The following is a 20,113-nucleotide window of genomic DNA, read 5'->3' as shown; positions in this document are numbered from 1 at the left end:
TGGTCTGTTCCTTGTTCTTCATGATGCTCTCTGCGCTTTTAACAGACCTCTGAGACTATCACAGTGCAGGTGCATTTATACGGAGACTTGATTCCACACAGGTGGATTGTATTTATCATCATTAGTCATTTAGGTCAACATTGGATCATTCAGAGATCCTCACTGAACTTCTGGAGAGAGTTTGCTGCACTGAAAGTAAAGGGGCTGAATAATTTTGCACGCCCAATTTTTCAGTTTTTGATTTGTTAAAAAAGTTTGAAATATCCAATAAATGTCGTTCCACATCATGATTGTGTCCCACTTGTTGTTGACTCTTCACAAAAAAATACAGTTTTATATCTTTATGTTTGAAGCCTGAAATGTGGCAAAAGGTCGCAAAGTTCAAGGGGGCCGAATACTTTCGCAAGGCACTGTAAGTGGCTCGGGGAACAAAACGTTGATATTTTGGGTCCATGGCCAGGAAAATCCCCAGACCTTAATCCCATTGATAACTTGTGGTCAATCCTCAAGAGGTGGGTGGACAAACAAAAACCAACAAAATCTGACAAACTCCAAACATTGCTTATGCAAGAATGGGCTGCCATCAGTCAGGATGTGGCCCAGAAGTTAATTGACAGCATGCCAGGGCCGATTGCAGAGGTCTTGAAAAAGAAGGGTCAACACTGCAAATATTATATATATATATAACTCTTTGCATCAACTTCATGTAATTGTCAATAAAAGCCTTTGACACTTATGAAATCCATGTAATTATACTTCAGTATTCCATAGTAACATCTGACAAAAATATCTGAAGACACTGAGGCAGCAGACTTTGTGAAAATTTATATTTGTGTCATTCGCAATACCTTTGGCCGTGACTGTAAGCTCCAATACTTTTATCAGATTTCAGCACAGCAATCGCGCTACATCCATTCAGCTGTGTAGGACAGTGGTGTTTGTTGGGCGGAGACATCAGAGGACATGCTCATCGTCATGGCTGTGTTGGAATAAATGGAAAGCTATCAAATGCATGGAAACATGCTGACCATGGAAACCATGTGTAGACCATGGAAACCATGTAGACCATGGAAACCATATAGACCATGGAAACCTTGTGTAGAGCATGGAAAGTATTGAAACCATGTAGACCATGGAAACTATGGAAACCATGTAGACCATGGAAACTATGGAAACCATGTAGACCATGGAAACTATGGAAACCATGTGTAGACCATGGAAACTATGGAAACCATGCAGACCATGGAAACCTTGTGAAGACCATGTGAACCATGTGTAGACCATGGAAACCATGTTGACCATGGAAACCATGTTTAGACCATGGAGACCATGTGTAGACAATGGAAACCATATTGACCATGGAAACCATGTAGACCATGGAAACTATGTAGACGATGTGTAGACCATGGAAACCATGTAGACCATGGAAACCATGTTTAGACCATGGAAAACATGTTTAGACCATGGAAACCACGTAGACCATGGAAACCATGTAGACCATGGAAATCATGTGTAGACAATGGAAACCATGGAAATCATGTAGACCATGGAAACTATGGAAACCATGCAGACCATGGAAACCATGTAGACCATGGAAACCATGTTTAGATCATGGATACCATGTGTAGACAATGGAAACCATATCGACCATGGAAACCATGTAGACCATGGAAACATGGAAACCATGTGTAGACCATGAAAACCATGTAGACCATGGAAACCATGTTTAGACCATGTAGACCATGGAAACCATATTGACCATGGAAACCATATAGACCATGGAAAGCATGTATAGACCATGGAAACTGTGTGTAGACAATGGAAACCATGTAGACCACGGAGACCATGGAAACCATGTGTAGACCATGGAAACCATGTAGACAATGGAAACCATGTAGACCATGGAAACCATGTTGACCATGGAAATAATGTGTAGACAATGGAAACCATGTAGACCATGGACATCATGTATAGACCATGGAAACCATGTAGACCATGGAAAGCATGTATAGACCATGGAAACCATGTAGACCATGTGTAGACCATGGACACCATGTGTAGACCATGGAAACCATGTATAGACCATGGAAACCATGTAGACCATGAAAACTATGTGTAGACCATGGAAACCATGTAGACCATTGACACCATGTGTAGACCATGGAAACCATGTAGACCATGGAAACCATGTGTAGACCATGGAAAGCATGTGTAGACCATGGACACCATGTGTAGACAATGGAAACCATGTAGACCATGGAAACCATGTAGACAATGGAAACCATGTAGACCATGGAAACCATGTAGACCATGGAAACCATGTAGACCATTGAAACCATGTTTAGATAACGGAAACCATGTAGACCATGGAAACCATGTAGACAATGGAAACCATGTAGACCATGGAAACCGTGTAGACCATGGAAACCATGTAGACCATTGAAACCATGTTTAGACAACTGAAACCATGTAGACCATGGAAACCATGTAGACCACGGAAACCATGTGTAGACCATGTAGACCATGTAGACCATGGAAACATGTAGACAATGGAAACCATCTAGACCATGTAGACCATGGAACCCATGAAAACATGTCGACCATGGAAACATGTAGACCATGAAACCATGTAGACCATGGAAACCATGTAAACAATGGAAACATGTAAACCATGGAAACCATGTAGACCATGGACACCATGTGTAGACCATGGAAACCATGTGTAGACCATGGAAACCATGTGTAGACCATGAAAACCATGTGTAGACCATGGACACCATGTATAGACCATGGAAACCATGTAGACCATGAAAACTATGTGTAGACCATGGAAACCATGTAGACCATTGACACCATGTGTAGACCATGGAAACCATGTAGACCATGGAAACCATGTGTAGACCATGGAAAGCATGTGTAGACCATGGACACCATGTGTAGACAATGGAAACCATGTAGACCATGGAAACCATGTAGACAATGGAAACCATGTAGACCATGGAAACCATGTAGACCATGGAAACCATGTAGACCATTGAAACCATGTTTAGATAACGGAAACCATGTAGACCATGGAAACCATGTAGACAATGGAAACCATGTAGACCATTGAAACCATGTTTAGATAACGGAAACCATGTAGACCATAGAAACCATGTAGACAATGGAAACCATGTAGACCATGGAAACCGTGTAGACCATGGAAACCATGTAGACCATTGAAACCATGTTTAGACAACTGAAACCATGTAGACCATGGAAACCATGTAGACCACGGAAACCATGTGTAGACCATGTAGACCATGTAGACCATAGAAACATGTAGACCATGAAACCATGTAGACCATGGAAACCATGTAAACAATGGAAACATGTAAACCTTGGAAACCATGTAGACCATGGAAACCATGTAGACAATGGAAACTATGTAGACCATGGAAACATGGAAACCATAGAAACCATGCAGACCATGGAAACAATGTGTAGACCATTGAAACCATGTAGACCATGGAAACCATGTAAACAATGGAAACCATGTAGACCATGGAAACCATGTCTAGACAATGGAAACCATGTAGACCATGGAAACCATGTATAGACCATGGAAACCATGTAGACCATGGAAACCATGTGTAGACCATGGAAACCATGTGTAGACAATGGAAACCATGTAGACCATGGAAACCATGTAGACCATGGAAACCATGTATAGACCATGGAAACCATGTAGACCATGGAAACCATGTGTAGACCATGGAAACCATGTAGACCATGAAAATTATGTGTAGACCATGGAAACCATGTAGACCATGGACACCATGTGTAGACCATGGAAACCATGTGTAGACCATGGAAACCATGTAGACCATGGAAACCATGTGTAGACCATGGAAACCATGTAGACCATTGAAACCATGTTTAGACAACGGAAACCATGTAGACCATGGAAACCATGTAGACCATGAAACCATGTAGACAATGGAAACCATGTAGACCATGAAACCATGTAGACAATAGAAACCATGTAGACAATGGAAACCATGTAGACCATGAAACCATGTGTAGACCATGGACACCATGTAGACCATGGAAACATGTAAACCATGGAAACTATGTAGACCATGGAAACAATGTGTAGACCATGGAAACCATGTAGACCATGGAAACCATGGAAACCATTTAGACCATGGAAACAATGTGTAGACCATGGAAACCATGTAGACCATGGAAACCATGGAAACTATGTAGACCATGAAACCATGTAGACAATGGAAACCATGTAGACCATGAAACCATGTAGACCATGAAACCATGTAGACAATGGAAACCATGTAGACCATGAAACCATGTAGACAATAGAAACCATGTAGATAATGGAAACCATGTAGACCATGAAACCATGTAGACAATGGAAACCATGTAGACCATGGAAACATGTAAACCATGGAAACTATGTAGACCATGGAAACAATGTGTAGACCATGGAAACCATGGAAACCATGTAGACCATGAAACCATGTAGACAATGGAAACCATGTAGACCATGAAACCATGTAGACAATAGAAACCATGTAGACAATGGAAACCATGTAGACCATGAAACCATGTGTAGACCATGGACACCATGTAGACCATGGAAACATGTAAACCATGGAAACTATGTAGACCATGGAAACAATGTGTAGACCATGGAAACCATGTAGACCATGGAAACAATGTGTAGACCATGGAAACCATGGAAACCATTTAGACCATGGAAACCATGTGTAGACCATGGAAACCATGTAGACCATGAAAATTATGTGTAGACCATGGAAACCATGTGTAGACCATGGAAACCATGTGTAGACAATGGAACCCATGTAGACCATGGAAACCATGGAAACCATTTAGACCATGGAAACCATGTGTAGACCATGGAAACCATGTAGACCATGAAAATTATGTGTAGACCATGGACACCATGTGTAGACCATGGAAACCATGTGTAGACAATGGAACCCATGTAGACCATGGAAACCATGTAGACCATGGAAACCATGTGTAGACCATGGAAACCATGTAGACCATTGAAACCATGGAAACTATGTAGACCATGGAAACCATGTGTATACCAAGGAAACCATGTGTAGACAATGGAAACATGTAGATAATGGAAACCATGTAGACCATGGAAACCATGTGTAGACCATGGAAACCATGTAGACCATTGAAACCATGGAAACTATGTAGACCATGGAAACCATGTGTATACCAAGGAAACCATGTGTAGACAATGGAAACATGTAGATAATGGAAACCATGGAAACCATGTGTAGACCATGGATACCATGTGTAGACAATGGAAACCATGTGTAGATAATGGGAACCATGCGTAGACCATGGAAACCATGTAGACCATGGAATCATGTAGACTATGGAAAACATATAGACCATGGAAACCATGGAAACGTGATTGATACCTTAGCATCTATTCCATCCCAGCCGTTACTATGAGTGTTTCCTTCTATATCTCCGCCCACTAGCCCCCTCTGGTGTGGGAGGGTAACGTTTACCACGACTCACATTAATTGACCCCATATAGCCCCTTATTCCCAACAGTACAGTATACACTTGATTAACTTACAGTATATATGACACAGGGTGCATTGCATTGTTTGGTATATCCTGTAGCATAACACAAACAGGACACTTCATCTAAAGTGAACAGTTAGTTAACTTAGTTCCCAAGTCTCACTAGAACATTGTTGTTGGTCACAGGTAAATAACAGGTGTAGACTAACAGTGAAATGCTTACTGATGGGTCCTTTTCCAACAACGCAGAGTTAAAGATATTATGCACTTATACAGTATATTCTACTAATACCAGGGTGCTTTCTTGGGTTTACCCTGTAGCATAGCATCAACAGGACACTTCATGTAAAGTTAAGTTAGTTCCCATGTGTCTTCCACACAATCCTCTCAGCTGCCCCTAGTGTTGTACAGTAGTTGCTGTTGCTTTGTGACTTCATATCTTTGACACACGCCATCTGTCGGGCAAATGAATGAGCGTGTCCTATCGGCATGCTTTGAATCCTGTTTAATGTGACAGCTCCATGCATTATGAGTGGTCGGGGCGATGCTAACACTGCTAAGACCATTACGGCTGCTAGCACTAGAGAATGCTAACTTTGCTAAGATTGCCCCTTAGCTTCCCTGAGTGAGATAGATAGGGTTGAGAGGGTGTAGTGTAGTACCCAGTACCCAGTACCCTTAGGGAGATAGAGGAATATCAACAACTGAAAATGAAGGAGAACAGTGCTCAGTCTGCTCACTTAGCCAATGGTGATGGAATGTGGGAATGATATTATGGATATGACTTGGGAATGGAAGGACATTTGGGGATTTTGTTCGGACAAGCTGGTGTCCTCTGTGTTGTAAAAGGAATTTTCAGTGTTACCTCATTTTTGGGGCTGTATGTGTGTGTGTGTGTGTGTGTGTGTGTGTGTGTGTGTGCATGTGTGTGTGTAAACAGCTTCGGTCTTGGTCTGACTCACAAAAACAAACACACACAAATCATGCTTAAATAATTCATGAAATAAGGAGAGAGAGAGAGAGAGAGAGAGAGAGAGAGAGAGAGAGAGAGAGAAAGAAAATAATTAAAATAAGTATAAAAATATATAGTATGCAGTGGTCCCGTTAGAATAATCTGGAAAGTAATAAGACAGAAGTAGTGCTGTTAGTGGGATTCATGTGTCACATTCCATATGAATTCAACTGTCAAAAACAATTCCATTCAGTTGTTCTCAGCTGGTTTCCATGTGTGTCCTTTCTGACCTTGATACTATCCATCCTCCTCTCCCTGATATTGTGCTGTTGCAACATGCTTTCAGCATACCTGCCGGCCACCTATGTCATGAACAAAGCTTGATTTTTTTGAAACAATATCTATAATCAGTGATAGGTACCAGATACCTATGATATTGAATTTTAAACAGTGTGTTTACAAATCGCCTGCTTTTCATAGCAATTAGGCACAATTGCTGAACACTGGTGCTCCTGTAATGACTCTGTTCTTCCTGGAAAGTTGAAGCGTATTTAGAAATATGAGAACAATGTGCACAGTGTGTCTTACTGTGTAGTGTTTTTTCTCTCTCTATATTTTTGGTATCTTCCCCCTTTTTCTCCCCAATTTCGATCTTGTCTCATCGCTGCAACTCCACAACGGGCTCGCGAGAGGCAAAGGTGGAGTCATGCGTCCTTGAAGCATGACCCACCTAACCGGGATCTTTAACACCCCCCGAGCTTAACCTGGAAGCCGTACCAATGTGTCTGAGGAAACACCGTTCAACTGGCGACAGCCTGCAGGCACCCGGCTAGAGTGCGATGAGCCAAGTAAAGCTCCCCAGGCCAAGCGCTCCCCTAACCCGGACGACGCTGGGACAATTGTGCTCCATCCTATGGGACTCCCGGCCACAGCCGGTTGTGGCACAGCCCGGGGCTATGCAGGAAAATTCTCAGCAACAAAATAGTGATCAAATTATGATCATACATCTGTATGGGCTTGAACACCCCAAAATAGCTTTTGCCTGCAGAGAGTAGTTGCAAACCAGTTTTACATGTAGAATGGCGCGAAAATGTCATACTGAAGGATCAGTAGACGAACGAGAGATCCACATTCAGTGCAATGTGTCACAGTATTAGTCACATTTTGTCCCCACTTGCAGTGTGTTGCAGTATGTACAGAGACACTATCCTTAAACCTGGCCTTGAGCAGTAGTCAAGAAGTTCCCTCACAGGAAAAGAAAGTTATTTGAAATTAATCGAATTGATCCATCGCCCTTCTCCCCAGGTGCCAGGAAGAGTGTCCGGTGGGTACATTTGGCGTGTCCTGCCGCCAGACGTGTCGCTGTGAGAACGGAGCCAAGTGCTACCACATCAGTGGAGCGTGTCTGTGTGAACCGGGCTACACGGGGGAGATGTGCGAGGTGCGCCTCTGTCCCGAGGGACACTATGGCCTCAAGTGTGACAAGAGGTGTCCCTGCCACGCCGAGAACACACGCAGGTAATACCCACTCATTGGCACATATGATACGATATACGTTGCAGTGCATACAACACAATACAGTATATTACATTATCCCGGAGCTCATTCTAGAATGAACATTATAAACTGAGGGGTTCGAACATTTATTTTTACTGCTCTAATTACCTTGGTAACCAGTTTATAATAGCAATATGGCACCTCAGGGTTTTGTGGTATATGGGCAATATACAAAGGCTAAGGGCTGTATCCACGCACTCCGCATTGTGTCCCTCGAAAGAATAGCCCGTAGCCATGGTTTACTGGTCATATACCACACCCCCTGGGCCTTATTGCTTAATTCTATAATCATGCTCTAATCTATAATGGAGATCATCCTATAAGGATAATGTGGTTATACCTGAGATCATTCTAGAATGGACATTCTATAATCATGCTCTAATCTATAATGGAGATCATCCTATAAGGATAATGTGATTATCCCTGACATCATTCTAGAATGGACATTCTATAATCATGCTCTAATCTATAATGGAGATCATCCTATAAGGATAATGTGATTATCCCTGACATCATTCTAGAATGGACATTCTATAATCATGCTCTAATCTATAATGGTGATCATCCTATGAGGATAATGTAATTATCCTTGCACTAATTACACTACTCACAACCATAATCATGCTCCACCAATTGAGCCACCCGAATTAAGAATCTATCATTGAATTGTTTAATTCAGCCCTACACCTCTCACAGTATATTGATTGTACTACAGTAACATTAATGATTCAAAGTTTAACAAGACTGTTGGAGGTCACTCAAAGTGTGTCTAGGTTTGTGTGTGTGTGTGTGTGTGTGTGTGTGTGTGTGTGTGTGTGTGTGTGTGTGTGTGTGTGTGTGTGTGTGTGTGTGTGTGTGTGTGTGTGTGTGTGTGTGTGTGTGTGTGTGTGCGGCGGGTAGCTGGGTGGGTGGGAGGGGAGTCAGACAGTTCTCCATTGTGCCACTGCCTGTGTATTAGACAAACTGGCACAGCTGGCAGGCTCCATGTGTTGTGAGGGGGACAGCTGCTCTGCTCTGTCTCAATGGGGCTGCTGTGTCAGGTAGGAGCAGCTGCTACTCAAACAGGTACCACGGCAACAACGGTATTGTGCCACATGTGCATGCAGCAAACCCGCCTCGGCTGTTACATTGTTTAATCCCGCCTCCTGTGAGGGCATTTGGAGAAAGTTCTGAAGATGTTCTGTTTAATTAGTGTTGTGTTAAGTACTAAAATAAATGTTTGAACCAATGACTGTATGGTTTGAACTTGATCTCTGAGGAATTGATTCATTTGGAGAGAAAAAAAATATTATTGACACAATTACCTAAAGTATATGCAAAGCTGGAAAGTTTTAGAGACTGTGTCATTACTGTTCAGTACCAGTAGACATGTTTAAACCAATTACTTTATGGGTTGAACTATAGCGGTACAAAGCTAGTAGGGTAGCCTAGTGGTTAGAGCGTTGGACTAGTAACCAGAAGGTTGCAAGTTCAAATCCCCGAGCCGACAAGGTACAAATCTGTCGTTCTGCCCCTGAACAGGCAGTTAACCCACTGTTCCTAGGCCGTCATTGAAAATAAGAATTTGTTCTTAATTGACTTGCCTAGTAAAATTAAATCTGTGCTATAGTGGCTTTTGTGACAGCATGGGCGGTGCCACTGAGGGCTAGCTCCATTTTAAAGTAGTACATTTTCTTCTTCTTTTATGTTTGAAAAAGTGGTGATTTCACCAATATTAGCCAAGTCTTGTGTGTCATTAATTTATTGTGGCCACCCAATTGATGGCACCAATAAAGCTTAAAGCCATTATCAAACCATTGGTAACCCAATTTGAATAAGAAGACAATGCTCTGATCATTGGCTGATCCCTCCCAACCCATAGGAATACCCATCCAGTTGCCTACTTTAAAATGGTGGAAGCCCTCAATGGCAATATCCATGTTAAAACGGGTTTTATTCATCCAGAGCCCTCTTTCGAGCTCTATGGTTTTAAATCTGTATCCGAAAAGCTGGTTCATTCATGGGAACTTTATTGACACACTTACATATATGACATACAGAGCTTTTCCATGTTTTTTTATTTGAACATGGGGGTAAAGTGAGAGGTATAGATGTAATGAACGTATTCCTATGCCTTGGTTTCCTTATATTACACATTTAAGGCACTTTGCACTTTATGTTCTCTCTTTAGTTTGTTTAGTTGTTTCAACCCAGTATACAGCGTATATTTGATATACAGAGGTTTCATGTGAAAAGTCAAACGGTCATTGACTGTTTTCTGTTATTACAATGATACGGTATTGTTACATTTTCCCATGCTCTATAGGGTACTTCTTCTATTTTCCTTAGATCTTTACAGTCAAAGTAGAGCTTGCCAAGGATCAACATTGGAGCACATATAATCTTATAATGTAATAAACTAAAGGCAAGCCGCCTGGCTGTGACTCAAGACATCATTCATTTCACATGAGATTTGATCAACCATGCAGAACAGTCAGATAGGTGTCAGCCAAGCACCTCATTAAGTTAATGAAATGAAATGGTAGAGAATTGTAGGGCAATTGTAAGGCAAGATAATACATTACCTTACCAAGCATAAACACAACCCAAATAAATAAGACACTATGAAAGTAATTTGGCAAAACAAACATAAAAAATGTCTTACATTATTAATATGCTAGTTGTTTATTAGCTAGATTCACATTTGAGTGTTGGCGTCCAGACAAGATGTCACAACAGAGTTATCCGATGATATCAATGACAGTCCATTGTCCTCTTTTGTCTCCCTGGTTTGTGCCCAGCTGCCACCCGATGTCTGGCGAGTGCTCGTGCCAGCCTGGCTGGTCGGGGACCTACTGTAACGAGACGTGTACACCCGGCTTCTTCGGCGAGTTGTGCCAGCAAGTGTGCCAATGCCAGAATGGTGCCGACTGCCACAGCGTGACCGGGGAGTGCATCTGCGCTCCTGGCTTCAAGGTAAAGCCGCTATGAGGGGTCTAGGAAGGCTCTGTGAAAGGTTATGAAGGCTAATGAGTGGTAATATACTCCATGTCCAGTCTAATAAAGCTACAGTAGCCTAAATCATTCATACCATTATTGATTATACATTGTGTTCTGAAGAAGTAACAGTTGACTTTATTAAGGTGGTGTATACTTGGAATTGTAAGAAGGTCCAAGGATTGGACTGACTTAGTCTTGAGCATTCTAACAGACTGTCTAACAGACAGTATTCACTCGTAATTCCATTGTGATGTTACCTGGGTCATGTTCAATAAGGAGAAAATGTTATGAAATGTTTTCTATGGTATGCCTCACTGAACACGACCCACTTACTACGTATGATGAATAACACAAAATCAACTAAACTATAGTACAGGAATGCTAACAGTATTTCCATTGCAGGGGTCCGACTGTTCCACAGCCTGCCCATCAGGGACCCATGGGATCAACTGCTCTGCCACGTGTGGCTGTAAGAACGGGGCACAGTGCTCTTCAGTGGATGGAGCCTGCTCCTGTAAAGCAGGTAGGCTGCTAACACCAGGGAATTCTGCGTGTGTAAAGCTAGCCCATTCAAGGAGCACATACCGTAGAAATACAATAGAATACAGTAGAATATAGTAAAAAATACAGTAGAACTGCAGTAGAAATACAATAGAATACAGTAGAATAAAGTAAAAAAGCAGTAGAAATGCAGTAGAAATGCAGTAGAATACAGTAGAATATAGTAAAAATACAGTAGAACTGCAGTAGAAATACAGTAGAAATCTTAATTTACATATGAAAGCAAAACTTAATTTGTAATTTGTGGATCTGCTGGATCATTCTACTAATGCAGTGGCATTTGGGACTCTTTGGGGACCAAATAATATTATCAATTAAAGATGTAGAAACATAACTGTAGACACTCGTTCATTCGAGAGAAATTGACGACACCTCTGTTAAACTATGTTGATGTTCAAAATGTCTTCTCCCCCCTCCAGGTTGGCACGGAGTCCACTGCTCCATCAACTGCCCCAGTGGCACATGGGGGCTGGGGTGTAACCTCACCTGTATGTGTGGCAACGGGGGCGCCTGCAACGCCCTCAACGGACAGTGCACCTGTGCCCCCGGCTGGAGGGGTGAGAGGTGTGACCTCCACTGCCAGGTGAGTGATGTTGTCCCCCCCCACCCACCCCTGTCACACAGTGATGACATATTTATAGGTTATAACACTCTTATTATCTTCCTATAATATTATGATGAATGTGTACAATGTAATAGGGATATATATTATATTATCTCAACTTAACTTCAGTTGAGAAAAAGGTGGTGAAAGCTTTGATATGATCAAACCACAGAACACTCTAGATACATTGCGTACAATGCTGGCTTTGATAGGGATCTGTGAACTACAATATGCACAGTTAGATATACATCACACCAGTGCTTAATTTGAGCTTGATCCTGTCGGAACAGAATCAGGCACCTCTCCGTTTTGGAATGTTTTGTTCTAGTACCTATTTGGATCCTGTACCTCTCGTGGCATTTAAAATAATTTACTTTTTTCTACGTAAAAATTATAATTAAAGCGATCTAAGTTCATTTGAGTGTCCTCTTCGTTAATTCCCCTGCCCCCTTCAAAAAAACGTTATGGGAAAAAGTAGATTTTCAGCCCGGGCCTAATTTTCTAAGCGTTCGGGTTGGGCCGTACCGGGTTTATGGTTTTTCGCAACATTGTACCCAGTTTGAGACCAACGCTTGGCCATGGCTGTGTGAGAAGTGCACCAGTATCTCACATAACTAGAATTATATTAACTTTATATGATCTCTCTCTCTCTTCTGATAGATATGAGCCTGCAACTCTCATCTCTCCAACGTTGCACTTCATCCTTTATTTACTTATAGAAGCATAGCAGCACGAAGGGTTCTGAAGGAACTGCAGCACCCCTGATGAATTGAAATACATTTTGCCAAAGTTATAGAAATGCTGCTGTCTGTTGATGAAATCATTCAGAATAGCCAACTACACCATGAGAATGCCTATAATGACGCCATAGATCAATAGCTTATGTTTTTAAATAGCCTAACTGTGGATTGTAGCCCAATAACAAGCAATAGCCAACAGTTGGGAACTCACAGCAAATCTGTCGGTGAAAAAACATAATGCAGACAAAACAGCCCTTTCTCAATATTTCAAATACAGTCGAGGGAAAACACAGGTTGGAAAGCAAATGGCTCCTGCTGAAAAGCGAAGATTATGTTGATTGATCAACTTCCAAATGTTGTTTTACTAAAGAGAGAGAGAGAGAGAGACAGAGAGAAGGGCTTTTGCCACAAAGCATCGGCCATCACCAGCAAGTGAGCTGCGCATCATTGGGTCAGTCAGTGAAACTGGAAGGCATTTTTAACTCCCTCCTCATATTGTAGCCTACAATACAATATGTGTCACCACACACCTAGAGGCTATTGATGGATTCAAGACAAGGTCATTTTCACTGATCTCAGATTCTCAGTTTGTCAGTGTCAAAGTAGCCTGTCATTTCCATCATTTCTGCACTATTAAAAAAGATTCTGCTAAAGTCTCCAGTCATGTAAAATGACATAGAATTGAATGAAATGTCTTTAGAAAAGGCCACATTGTTCCCAGACCCTAGTCTACTTAAAATGTTCCCAAAGTGTGCAACTTTTTGAAGTGCCTCTACTGTACTGCTCTATGTCACTACGCAAATACCATGAAAGGTATTATAAAGGTGATTTTTTTCCAGTACCTCAGAACTCCCCAAGTCACTCCCCTCTTGCGCCAACTTTTTGTTTCCGACATCTCCCGATTTACAAATGAACAACTGCATCACACTGACTCTGATCTCCATAGAAGTTGAGCAGCATTCTTACAGACAATTTGCATTGGAAACTCACAAATGTGAAACTTGTGAAAGTGTGTTTCGTGGCCAATGGCTCCCTTGAAGAAACTGCAGCTCTAGCACTTGCGGTGGAGTCTTGAGCAGTCACATGCTATGCTAAGCGCTAGTGCTTTGATCCACAGCTTTCCGTAATGATTTAGCCAATCCACCCTCTTCCAAGAGCTACTTGTCATTCAGGAAGTCAGGAGTTGGTGGATTAAGACTCTTTTCCCAATAGCTTGGCATCGAGAATTTCCAAATCTAGAGGATTTGTTCTTATATCTGCATACAAAGCCATATACCAGTTTAATGGTAATTTCAAACAAGGTGGTGATGATGGAGGAGGTCAAATTAAGATTTAAATCAGATACAGTGAAATGTGGAATTAATCAAACATAACAAATATTTCACTCAGATGTTTAATGTTAGTGTCCCTTAATAGAACGCATCACAAGTACTCAGTACTCAGTGTGAAATACCATACAGTATAATTCACATCGGCAGTTTTGCCTTCCGAGGTCCACAGTTTCAGGAGTTTTCCAGGACACTGGTTTAATCATGCGAAGATGAAAACAGTCTTTATTGAACACACATGAAATAAGCTTACCAAATCATAAGAGTACTCCTGGGTGAGCTAGTGTTTGCTGAAACGGATTTCAACACCATGTATTTTCTGCATCATTTCCAATCCCCTATATTTTTTCGTAAATACAGTGCCTTGCGAAAGTATTCGGCCCCCTTGAACTTTGCGAACTTTTGCCACATTTCAGGCTTCAAACATAAAGATATAAAACTGTATTTTTTTGTGAAGAATCAACAACAAGTGGGACACAATCATGAAGTGGAACGACATTTATTGGATATTTCAAACTTTTTTAACAAATCAAAAACTGAAAAATTGGGCGTGCAAAATTATTCAGCCCCCTTAAGTTAATACTTTGTAGCGCCACCTTTTGCTGCGATTACAGCTGTAAGTTGCTTGGGGTATGTCTCTATCAGTTTTGCACATCGAGAGACTGACATTTTTTCCCATTCCTCCTTGCAAAACAGCTCGAGCTCAGTGAGGTTGGATGGAGAGCATTTGTGAACAGCAGTTTTCAGTTCTTTCCACAGATTCTCGATTGGATTCAGGTCTGGACTTTGACTTGGCCATTCTAACACCTGGATATGTTTATTTTTGAACCATTCCATTGTAGATGTTGCTTTATGTTTTGGATCATTGTCTTGTTGGTAGACAAATCTCCGTCCCAGTCTCAGGTCTTTTGCAGACTCCATCAGGTTTTCTTCCAGAATGGTCCTGTATTTGGCTCCATCCATCTTCCCATCAATTGTAACCATCTTCCCTGTCCCTGCTGAAGAAAAGCAGGCCCAAACTATGATGCTGCCACCACCATGTTTGACAGTGGGTATGGTGTGTTCAGGGTGATGAGCTGTGTTGCTTTTACGCCAAACATAACGTTTTGCATTGTTGCCAAAAAGTTCAATTTTGGTTTCATCTGACCAGAGCACCTTCTTCCACATGTTTGGTGTGTCTCCCAGGTGGCTTGTGGCAAACTTTAAATGACACTTTTTATGGATATCTTTAAGAAATGGCTTTCTTCTTGCCACTCTTCCATAAAGGCCAGATTTGTGCAATAACGACTGATTGTTGTCCTATGGACAGAGTCTCCCACCTCAGCTGTAGATCTCTGCAGTTCATCCAGAGTGATCACGGGCCTCTTGGCTGCATCTCTGATCAGTCTTCTCCTTGTATAAGCCGAAAGTTTAGAGGGACGGCCAGGTCTTGGTAGATTTGCAGTGGTCTGATACTCCTTCCATTTCAATATTATCGCTTGCACAGTGCTCCTTGGGATGTTTAAAGCTTGGGAAATCTTTTTGTATCCACATCTGGCTTTAACCTTCTTCACAACAGTATCTCGGACCTGCCTGGTGTGTTCCTTGTTCTTCATGATGCTCTCTGCGCTTTTAACGGACCTCTGAGACTATCACAGTGCAGGTGCATTTATACGGAGACTTGATTACACACAGGTGGATTGTATTTATCATCATTAGTCATTTACGTCAAAATTGGATCATTCAGAGATCCTCACTGAACTTCTGGAGAGAGTTTGCTGCACTGAAAGTAAAGGGGCTAAATAATTTTGCACGCCCAATTTTTCAGTTTTTGATTTGTTAAAAAAGTTTGAAATATCCAATAAATGTCGTTCCACTTCATGATTGTGTCCCACTTGTTGTTGATTCTTCACAAAAAAATACAGTTTTATATCTTTATGTTTGAAGCCTGAAATGTGGCAAAAGTTCGCAAAGTTCAAGGGGGCCGAATACTTTCGCAAGGCACTGTATATATATTATATATACAGTACAAGTCAAAAGTTTGGACAGACCCTACTCATTTTTCTTTATTTTTACTATTTTCTACATTGTATAATAATAGTGAAGACATCAAAGCTATGAAATAACACATATGGAATCATGTAGTAACCAAAAAAACGTGTTAAACAAATGAAAATATATTTTAGATTTTAGATTCTTCAAAGTATCCACCCTTTGCCTTGATGACAGCTCTGCACACTCTTGGTATTCTGTCAACCAGCTTCATGAGGTAGTCACCTGGAATGCATTTAAATTAACAGATGCGCCTTGAACAGCTCAAATAAGCAAAGAGAAATGATAGTCCATCATTACTTTAAGACATGAAGGTCAGTAAACCTGGAACATTTCAAGAACTTTTAAAGTTTCTTTAAGTGCAGTTGCAAAAGAACATCAAGCGCAATAAAGAAAAACACCTGAATGAGTGTGTCCAAACTTTTGACTTGTACTGTATATAACATTCTATTGGTTGGGCCTCCCAAGTAGCACAGTGGTCTACGGCTCTATCGCAGCCAGCCATGACCGTGGCGCACAATTGGCCCAGCATTGTCCGGGTTAGGGGAGGGTTTGGCTGGCAGGGATGTTTCTGTCCCATTGCGCGCCAGCGACTCCGGCTGGCTTCCGGGTTAAGTGGTTGTTGTGTCAAGAAGCAGTGCGGCTTGGCTGGGTTGTGTTTCGGAGTACGCACGGTTCTCGACCTTCGCCTCTCCCAAGTCCGTACGGGAGTTACAGCGATGGGACAGGACTGTAACTACAGATTGGATACCATGAAAAAGGGGTCAAATAATATATAACATTGGTTGCAAGAATTATTGTATTATACATTTAATTGAAAAACTCAAACTTTTGAATCCAGCGTTGTTTTGTGCATCAGTTCATAAACCATGTGCCATGGAATTATCGAAAATCTCTTCCCAGCTATTATACCTCATTCCCTGATGTTGAACTAGCCTTTTCTTACTACCACAACACATTCCAGGAGGTATGCAATAGGCCCCTTTAAAAAAATAAATCAGGATTAAGGGCAGAGAGAACCCTTGGTTTACTAAGGATCTTACAAAAATCATAAGGGAACGAAATGCTATGTGGGCTAAACCAAGAGGGACTGGTTTGGCAGATGATTGGATGGCTTTTAAACGTCTTTGAAATATGGGTGTGGCTATGGTCCGTAAATTGAAAGCAGACCACTACCTGAAATCTACTTCACAAAATGTAATTAATCCATCCAAATTTTGGTAAGTAGTGAAAGGTTTGGAGTGCAGAAAAGATACACAGCTTCCTAAACAATTGTTGGTGGACACACAGATTGTAACTGAGAGAACCTCCATTCTGAAAGCCTTGAACCAGCATTTTTTAGATGCAGGCAGTTTATTTGAAAAGGTATAATTGAGAAACATAACAATCTAAGTTTTTTGGTCCTTAATTGAAACTGGCATACTTTTTTATTTATCACAATTTTTTCTTTAGCCAATTTTGGTCTTTAATGCAGACAAGTTCCTTACTTTCTCCCCTTTCCACTTGCCTCTTCCATTATTGTGGTAATGCTCCGAATAGTTGTTATTTTTGAGTAGAGCAGACATTTCAATATATTTTTGTTTGCTGCATGTGTGACATAACTCCACCTGCCCTATTTATGATATAATTTATAAAGATTATACCTTTTTTAAACATTTGTCCAAAAATATTTTTTTTTAATCAATTAGTATATTTGAGTTTAACCATAATATTTGTTCGGTCTTTTTCTGGTGGATTAAACTGAAATTGCAACCAAATTCTCTGGCTTGTTTTAAAAATAGCGATATTTTAGAGATCATTTCATTTTCAAATAACCGAAAGTTTAAGGTTGTAATCTGAATAAAGGGGAAAAGGTAATTATTGAACAAGGGGTGAAACATTATTACTAATCTGCTAGAGAACCAGTTTGAATTTAAGTATAACTTTTGTATGACTGAAGCCTTTAGTGAGAGGTCTAATGCTTTAATATTTAATCATTTCTGCCCCAGAATTCATATTCATTATATAAATAGGCCTGTTTAATTTTGTCTGGCTTGCCATTTCAAATCAAATGTAATATTCTTTGCTCGTATAATTTAAAAAACAAGTCTCTGGGTGTAGGCAAGGCCATATGCAAATAGAGAAACTGGGATATGACTAAAGAGTTCATCAGAGTAATTTTGCCACAAATAGACAGGTATTTTCCTTTTCATGGTAGCAAGATCATATCTATTTTTGCCAACTTTCTATTACCTTTCTATCATCTCAAAAGAATGAAATTATCTCACTACAATACATTTGTATTTGTATTCTTTTGAGATGAATACCAAGTATGCCCACTTCAACGTGAAGACCAACATGGTAATGTAAAAGTTGTATTTTTTAGGAATCCAATAAATAATATAGTACACTTATCATAATTTGGTCGTAATCCAGAGAGGTTAGGAAAAGTATCTAGATCCTCTATGAGGCTGTTGAGGGATCCAAATTGTAGATTTAAAAGAAAATATGAATCATCAGCGTACAATGACACCTTTGTTTTTAAGCCCTGGATTTCTAGGCCCTTGATATTATTGTTGGATCTTATTTTAATAGCTAATGTTTTAGTCGCTAACGTAATAGCCATAATAAATAGATATGCCGATAGTGTTGATTGAAATTAATGAAAAGACATTAAGCTGCAAAACAAAAACTTGCGTAGACAAAGCACCTGAAGGACCAGACAGACTGAGACTGGGACTAGGACTGGGAAAGGCTGCCTAATGCACGTGCACAACGTTTACCAAATATACTGTGTGTTGACTATGCAGAATCTGTCAAAACATCAGTCGATGGCCTCCCGAGTGGTTCAGTGGTCTAAGGCTGTGCCACTAGAGGTTATGGTTCGAGTCCAGGCTCGGTCGCAGCCGGCCGCAACCGGGAGACCCATGGGGCGGCGCACAATTGGCCCAGCGTCGTCCGGATTAGGGGAGGGTTTGGCCGGTAGGGATGTTCTTGTACCATCGCGCTCTAGCAACTCCTGTGGCGGGCCGGGCGCAGGTGTGCGGTGTTTCCTCCGACACATTGGTGCGGCTGGCTTCTGGGTTAAGCGGGAATTGTGTCAAGAAGCAGTGCAGAGGACGCACGGCTCTCAACCTTCGCCTCTCCCTAGTCTGTTCGGGAGTTGCAGCGATGGGACAAGACTGTATCTACCAATTGAATACCATGAAATTGGGGAGAAAAAGGGGTAAAAAAAAAAAGTTAAAATTAAAAAATAAACATCAGTCTAAACGGCATCTTTTGGGTTTTCTCCAGGATGGCACCTATGGCATGGACTGTAGGGAGCGCTGTGACTGTAGCCATGCCGACGGGTGCCACCCCTCCACGGGGTACTGTCGCTGCCTGGCTGGATGGACAGGTGAGTCTGGAGCCTTAACCTGTGGAACCCTCTAGCTTACAAGATTATCCATCCGTCCATTCATCCTATCCACCCATCCATCCATCCACCCACCCATCCAATCCAAATCCAAAATTACCGGGAATATTTATTGACTTTGCCTCAAATTTAAACCACTGTTAAAAGTAGTTGTACGACTTTACCACCTGCCTCTGGATGATTTGACCTGTAAGCATGGCCCAAAAACTGTGTCACCAGTAAGTCTCCTCTCTTTCCCTCTCTTCTCCCGTGTTTTGCTTTGGTCCATACCTACACAGCATACTGATGTCAGACCTTTAAAAACTGCCGCATTTCTTCCAAGCTACTTAGCCGGACATTTATCGCCAGCATTCCGCCATCGCCTAGCAACGCGCACACAGCCCCTCAATGAGC

General features: G+C 41.4%; 1 protein-coding gene across 3 annotated transcripts in view; it reads left to right on the top strand.

Moving 5' to 3' along the window:
* Nucleotides 1-20,113, top strand: part of megf10 (multiple EGF-like-domains 10) — a 114,617-nt gene that overhangs the window by 80,290 nt on the left and 14,214 nt on the right. For all 3 annotated transcript variants that reach the window (XM_064943422.1, XM_064943423.1, XM_064943424.1), the window contains exons 9-13: nt 7,832-8,044; nt 10,864-11,038; nt 11,465-11,585; nt 12,043-12,206; nt 19,600-19,702. In XM_064943422.1, the coding sequence (XP_064799494.1) occupies nt 7,832-8,044; nt 10,864-11,038; nt 11,465-11,585; nt 12,043-12,206; nt 19,600-19,702 (776 nt within the window). The remainder of the gene's footprint in view (nt 1-7,831; nt 8,045-10,863; nt 11,039-11,464; nt 11,586-12,042; nt 12,207-19,599; nt 19,703-20,113) is intronic.

Source organism: Oncorhynchus masou, chromosome 28 (assembly GCF_036934945.1).
Source record: "Oncorhynchus masou masou isolate Uvic2021 chromosome 28, UVic_Omas_1.1, whole genome shotgun sequence".
Classification (NCBI taxonomy): Eukaryota; Metazoa; Chordata; class Actinopteri; order Salmoniformes; family Salmonidae; genus Oncorhynchus; species Oncorhynchus masou.
This window is presented reverse-complemented; position numbering and strand designations above follow the sequence as displayed.